This window comes from Rhodnius prolixus, unplaced genomic scaffold (assembly GCF_049639745.1).
Source record: "Rhodnius prolixus isolate KJV_2025 unplaced genomic scaffold, Rpr scaffold_12, whole genome shotgun sequence".
Taxonomy (NCBI): Eukaryota; Metazoa; Arthropoda; class Insecta; order Hemiptera; family Reduviidae; genus Rhodnius; species Rhodnius prolixus.
The window spans coordinates 102,775-110,276 of NW_027411635.1; the positions used below are offsets into that span (position 1 = coordinate 102,775).

Below are 7,502 nucleotides of genomic sequence, written 5' to 3' on the forward strand. Positions count from 1 at the left end.
GATGCCGGCTATACAGAAGAGAATTTTGCAACCCAAATAAAAGCTGCTATTGGTGCAACTGCTGAGGTAATAAAGCGAAACATTCTTTTGTTGTATTGCCAAAGAGATGGGTTGTTGAGTGTTCTTTTGCTTGGCTGGAGAAATGCGAGCGATTGTGGAAAAATTGCGAACATAAACTCAACACCAGCTTGCAAATGGTTGTTCTTGTTTTCACTGTTTTGTTCCTGAAAAGATTATGAATAGGCTTTTAGGGTTATTGAAAGTAATAAACTCCTTTATTTAAGACCGAAGTTTTGCTATTCTCGCATTTTAATAATTTAAAATTAATGAATATAAACAAGAACGAGTTTTTATTTCTTCCGCTTGGAGGGGTAGGCAGAATTGGGATGAATGTAAGTCTATATCATTACCAAGGTAAGTGGATTATGATTGACCTTGGCATTGGTTTTGCCGATGAAACTATGCCAGGTGTTGAGCTATTAATTGCTGATGTGAACTTTATTGCTCAAAGAAAAAAGGATTTGCTTGGAATAATAATTACGCATGCACATGAAGACCACTGCGGAGCAGTGCCTTACTTGTGGGAAGAGTTGCAATGTCCCATATATACAACAAAGTTCACGGTTAATTTTCTCAAGGAGAAACCAAAGGAGTTTCGACTAGAAGGCATGGTACCTGTAAAAGAGGTAGATATAAACGGCAGAATAAATTTAGATCCTTTCACCGTTGAGTTTATAAACGTAACTCACTCAATTCCTGAAGCACATTCAATATTGGTTAGCACTAATGTAGGTAGCGCGCTTCATACTGGCGATTGGAAATTTGATCCAAAACCTGTTGTTGGTTTAACTTCTAACATAAGTCGTTTAAAAGAAGTTGGCGATAAAGGTGACCTGCTTGTAGCAATTTGCGATTCAACGAACATATTGAGCAAACATAATCCTGAATCAGAAGGTGAGATTTATAACAATATTTATAATATAATAAGGCGGTCTAAAAAGCTAGTTGCTGTATCACTTTTTGCTTCAAACGTGGCACGAATTGAAACAATAAGCCAAGCTGCAAAGGCACTGGGCAGAAAAGTAGTTCTACTTGGAAGGTCTTTATGGAGAATAGTAAAAGTTGCACAAGACAGTGGGTATTTAACTGATTCTGTTGAATTTTGTGAAGCAAAAGATGTAGCAGATTTGCCAAGGGAAAAGCTATTGTTGATCTGCACTGGTTGCCAAGGCGAGCCGATGGCGGCAACTTCAAAACTTGCTAATAAGAGTCATCATGCATTTAAAATGCAACAGGGTGATACAGTGATTTTTTCGTCAAAAATCATCCCTGGCAATGAAACTCGTGCACACAGTATGTTCAACGCCTTTATCGAGATGGGCGTGGAGGTTATCATTGATAAAATGGAGCATGTTCATGCCTCTGGACATCCAGTAAAAGCAGAGCTAAAGGAAATGTATTCTTTGATAAAACCTAGAATGTCTATTCCAGTTCATGGTGAATACATTCATACGCATGCCCATGCAAAGTTTGCTAAAGAGTGTGGTGTGGGAAAGGCAATAATGATTGCACCAGGTGATATCGTTAATTTGGAAAGCGGAGAAAAGGTTGATTCAATTGATGTTGACTACTTTGGTGTTGACGGTATGTTGCTACGTTATCCAGAGAGTAGTGTCATAAAAATGCGTAAGAGAATGAGGGATGCTGGAGCTGTTGTAGTGACAGCAATTGTCAACAAGAAAAATAAATTGCTTGCCAAACCAAAGGTATTTGCGCCTGGTGTTTTCGAAGCGTCAGAAGATGCAGCTATCATACAGAGGATTATAAAAACGGTTGAGTCAGCGTTTAGTTTACAGTCGACAAAAAAAATAAGAAATAAGATCGAGAGCTCGATATTCAGTATCTTAAAGGAATATTTACTAAAAAGGCCTATAATTGAGGTCCAAATAGAACAGGTATGAAATGAATGAAGGTGCTCGTTCAGCTAACATTACTTCTTTCGTTATTTCTTCCTTATTTTGCTAAAGCTGCTTTGTATGTTGACATAAGAGAAAACACTGTTGGTAATATTAGCCTTGTTGTGTCCAAATGTGCATGTAAAACAGAGCTGGAGAGCGAATTAAGCGAAAGCATCACAAAGGTAATTGAGGCAAATTTATCTAATTGTGGCTTATTTAATGTAAAACGTGGTACAGAAGCTGAAATCACGCCGTACAAACCCGGGAGCGATACGCTAGCTACAGTGAGTTTAAGTGAAGTATCAGATAGAGCCTTAGAGTTATCGTTACACTTGTTTGATGCTTTTACAAAAAGGGAGTTGTTTACTCATTCGGTTGTTTTTTCGGCAAAAGACTGGAGAAAAATTGCCCATTTTGTTTCAGATGCGATACATGATAGATTAACTGGTGAGAAAGGGCATTTTAACACGAAGATAGCGTACATAGCTGAAGAAAGGGATAGTAATTACAAGTCCATACGCAGAATTGCTGTTATGAATCAAGATGGAAGTGATATAAAATACTTAACAAATGGCGACAAATTTGTGTCAACACCAAGGTTTGCACCAAGTGGAGATAGTATTGTTTACATCTCATATCTGGATGGTAGAAGTTACATAATATTAAAGAATCTGAAAGACAATACTGAGTCAATAATTAGTGCTTTCGAGGGGGTAATCTCTGCTCCGAGATTTTCTCCTGACGGAAAATCTCTTTTGATCTCTCATTCATCTAATGGTGAAACAAATATATTGTCTCTAGATTTGAACAGTAAGCGCACGAAAAAAATCACTAGAAGTTCGGCTATAAGCACTTCTCCCTGTTTTTCTCCAGATCAGAAATACATGGTCTTTAGCTCTGATATAAGTGGAAGTCAGCAGCTATATATCATCGATTTCACTAAAAAAAATAAAAAGCCTAAGAGAATTAGTTTTGGAAGCGGAAAGTATGCTACACCTGTTTGGTCGCCAAATGGGGATCTTATAGCTTTTACAAAAATCCAATTGGGGAAATTTTACATAGGAGTGATGAAGCCAGATGGCAAAGAAGAACGTCTACTTTCAGAGGGACATAAAATCGAATCCCCAGCATGGCTACCAAATGGCAGGGGAATCAACTTTACAAAAACAGAATCACCAAGCAACTCTAAACTATATTCGGTAGACTTAGTAAAGAGGAATCACAAAATAATTTCTACCCCAACAAATGCCTATTTACCAGATTGGTCGCATCCGCTTCTGGTGGAGTAGAAAATAGATAGGTGACATGAGTAGGTATTGTTTAGTTGAGAAAATGAAAAGATAATAACTTTTCAGAGTGGATAGAGGACAATAGAAACGAAAAAAACTACTTGACAACCTTTGCCGGTCCCCTTACAATAGAACTGTGGGTGTTTTAGGCCTAAAATTTATCTTTAATCTTGTATTAAGTGACAAAAGCACAGTATAAAACAAGGCGTGTTATGTTTAATTTTTGCAGCATGGACACTGCATGTCTTTATAATTTTTTGTCTACATTAGCTGAGCCTCACTTACTAAGCGGTGTAAGAGAGAACCGGACGCCAAGTTTTTGAGAGAACAGTAAACAACTCACATCACGGGGTTTCTTTTGTCTTTTTTTTAATTAGTTAAAATTTTAACCAATCCCATTTTTTTCACAAAAAAATTGCTTGACAAGTTTTAACATTCCTCTTATCATAAAATTATGGGTATTTACAACCCCAAGGTCAGCTACTTGTCAAGCGTATAGAGCATTAACGCCAAGTTATTAAAATAGACATTGACCAGAGCTTTTTTTCTCGCTTGGTAAACCTCTTAAATATTTATTGCCAAAGTAGTATCATAGGTCCCAGTGTCAGCTACTTGGATAACAAAAAAAGTGGCTACTTGGCTTGAGCAGCAGAAGCTTGGTGTTGTTGTGGTGGCGTGTTTATGTTTGTCAGTTGCGGTAAAACCTCTACTGTTTCAGTACTTTTCGGTTGTGTTTGTTGCAACTGCGAAGCTAATGTTTCATATAAAAATTTTGGTTCACGTCTCTTGCCTACTTTTACTTCTTTATTTGCGCGTAACTGTTCTTCAGTAACACCATTGCTTTCAAGAAGCCTTACACCATTCTTACTGCCAATATCAATTTTAACTTTACATTCTTTTCCATCAACATACCACTTTAAGGTCATTTCATATAATCCACTAATTATTTCATAAACTCTTTCCCCATTATCATTAATATAGCAACATGCACCTCTCTTTTTTTCTTGATTAGGATGACAAAACATAATTGTTTTTACATTATACTTTTTACACATGCTGCCACTTAGAAGTTTGGCTATATCTACTCCTTCTTTACTCTCACTCAATGCAACTCTCACGGAAGGGTAAACAACATTCCCTTCCCTTTTACCTTCCTTTATCATTATGGACCCTATGATATTGTTTTTCATACCTTCAGATATCTCCGATTTAATTTGATCAGCAATTTTGCCTACAATCTCTTTACCGTGATACTGAGTTTCTCCTTTCTTAGGAGAAAAAGGTTTTTGGTTTGTAGTATTGGTAGAAGGGTTGTTTTGTAACTTAAAGAATTCATCCCATTCTTCATCGCTTTCCAACTTGACACGTCCACGCTCTGGTGTTGATTTAGGTACATTCTGAGTGCTTAAATCACCAGAAAGCTCTTCCGTTACAGGTGCATCAGGACTATCGCTTACCCTTGCTTTACTATTTAGAAGGACAAGATGCTCTTCTGACTTTTTTTCACTCGGCTTTGAAGTTGTATTATCAAAAGAAGGTTCTTCCACCATAAGCGCATAAGGACTTTTAACTTTATCTTTAATTGGAAAATAAATAGCTTCCCAAAATTTTCTAATCTTGTCTAACATGTACTCCTCTATTATTGCTAACACATAATATTAGCATGCAAGTACTAGATAAGTTAGTCAATACCTAATTACGGCAGAAAAGCTATTTAACATCGAAGGCTCAAATATTCCTTTGCTTGATCGGTTAAAACACGTCCTCTTGGTGTGCGCTTTACAAAACTAATTTTTATTAAATAAGGTTCTACTGTTTCTTCAATATTGCCAGCATCTTCAGATAACGCGATAGATATGGTGTCAATTCCAACAGGTCCTGAGGTATTGAATAAAAATCTTAGATAATCCATATCTAATTTATTTAATCCCATCTTATCTATACCCAACTTTGATAGCGCAGAGTCAGCAATTTCGTAGGTAATTTTTTTATCATCTTCCGCTTCAACAAAATCTCTTATTCTTCTGAGTAACCTCAAAGCAATTCTTGGAGTGCCGCGTGCACGGCAGGCAATTTCCCATATGGCACCCTCTGCGATTTCAGCAGAAAGAACTCTTGCGCCTCTTTTTATAATGTCAACCAATTCCTCAAAAGAATAAAACTCGAGGTGCAAAGGGATGCCAAAACGATCCCTCAGCGGTGCGGAAAGCAGTCCAAGCCGCGTTGTTGCTCCAATTAACGTAAATGGCGGCAAATCTATCCTTAAAGTGCGAGTGGATGGGCCTTCGCCTACCAATATGTCCAGGCAAAAGTCTTCCATGGCGGTGTATAAGATTTCTTCAATGCTGCGATTTAACCTATGGATTTCGTCGATAAATAAGACATCTTTTGCATTTAAAGTGGTGAGCACTGCAGCTAAATCCCCAGCTTTGTTAAGTAAAGGACCAGAAGTTGCGCGAAAGCTAACCCTTAACTCTTTAGAGACAATTTGCGCTAAGGTTGTTTTGCCAAGCCCTGGAGGACCGTGTAGTAAAACATGGTCCAAAGCTTCAGTTCTCGTCTTTGCGGCATTTATAAACACTTTTAAATTTTGTATTAAATCTTTTTGCCCAACAAAATCATCAAGTTGTGCAGGCCTGATGTTTACATTACGCACATCTTCAGCATATTCTTTGCCACATGATATTGACTTCATAATGTTGAAAGCTCCTTAAGTGCCATGCGAATAATCTCCTTCGTGTCCAGGTTTGGCCTGTATTTTTTTATAGTATCATAGGCTTTCGTTTTTTCATATCCAAGATTGATCAATGCTGAAAGGGCATCTTCATTAATTGGATGGAAATTGCTGTTATTTATTTCTAATTTACTCACTTTGCCACTCAGTTCTGTAATAATTCGATTAATGAGTTTGAGGCCAAGCCCACTTATCTTGAGTGTTGCTTTATCTTCATTCATAATTGCCAAAAACAACTGCTCTGGGGTTAATTTACTCAAAATTGACATCGCAGTTTTATAGCTAACGCCGCTCACCTTAACAAGCAAGCGCAGGCACTGCTGTTCTTCTCTGCTTATGAAACCATATAGCTGAGTAATGTTTTCTCTATTATTTGCATAGGTTTCAATAAGCAATTTGATTTTACTTCCAGTGGAGCATGCACTTAAGGTTTTGGCTGAAAGGTATACTATATAGCCAACATCATTTACATTCAGGATTATATGATCGCTATGAACTTCGTCGACTATTCCGCTTAGGTTTCCTATCATTTTTAGCACTGTATAGAGTTCAGTTTAAAAACTCCTGGATTCTAGGTCAAGTGTTGGTCTGATACCAATTCCCATTACATGGGACAATAACTAAAAAAAAGCCTCTACTTAAGCAAATAGAATAGCCAGGTAAAACGGCATTGTTATCTATTCGATCCCTGCATAACGGGAATTGGTATGAGATGTGTCCTTTTGAATTTATAGCGCTCCAGAATCTGACTATCACACCACTACTTATAACTCACCTTCACGCAATATCGGTCGTTCTTAAAAAGCAACCTAACATTTTTTACTCCTTGATTGCGAAGCTTTGATGCAGCTGACTTGGCAGCCTGAGCATTTTCAAAAAATGCGACATATCCCCTACTTTCTGCACTGTTTTGCTTTGGGTGACGTTTCTGCATTTCTTTTTCATACTGCTTTTTATAATGAGGAGCTTTTTGTACTAATCGTTCCGACATTTTCCTTAGATACTGAACTTTTACTTTTGCAAGCCCAGATTTATGGAATCCTAAAATTTTCGCTGCTTTTTCTGAAAGATCTATTATTCTACCCTTAACAAATGGCCCTCTATCGTTAACCCTTGCCACAAGTTTTCTTCCGTTTTCTAGGTTGGTGACAAGAACAAAGCAGGGTAGAGGCAAAGTCTTGTGCGCTGCGGAAATTGAGTTACGGTCAAACACTTCACCGTTTGCTGTAAGTGTACCATGATCTTCCATCCCATACCACGATGCTACTCCTGTTTCCTCGTGATGGTTACAGTGTTTGGGATGATAAGTTACCCCATTTATTGTATAGCTATTGCCAATTTTATAATGGCCTGCAGCATTATTACACCTGCTGCGAAAACCGCAACTACTTATCAAAACAAATATTAGGCATAAAAAAGCTAGATTTTTTATCATTGTATTCAGTGAAAGGGTTCGATACCATGAGGATTTTAAATTATACTATAACAAATTTAGTAATCAGTAAACGTCTACTGCTAAAT

At 37.4% G+C, this 7,502-nt stretch overlaps 1 protein-coding gene across 1 annotated transcript; it reads left to right on the forward strand.

Moving 5' to 3' along the window:
* The first annotated feature begins 425 nt into the window (after positions 1 to 425).
* LOC141461935 (ribonuclease J-like) lies at positions 426 to 1,961 on the forward strand. Its single transcript, XM_074143417.1, has one exon. The coding sequence runs from the start codon at positions 426 to 428 to the stop codon at positions 1,959 to 1,961; it is 1,536 nt and encodes a 511-aa protein (XP_073999518.1).
* Positions 1,962 to 7,502: the final 5,541 nt, after the last annotated feature.

Bases quoted from the DNA above. Each gene is read 5' to 3' on its own strand.
- LOC141461935 (XM_074143417.1), top strand. From the start codon at position 426: ATGATTGACCTTGGCATTGGTTTTGCCGATGAAACTATGCCAGGTGTT.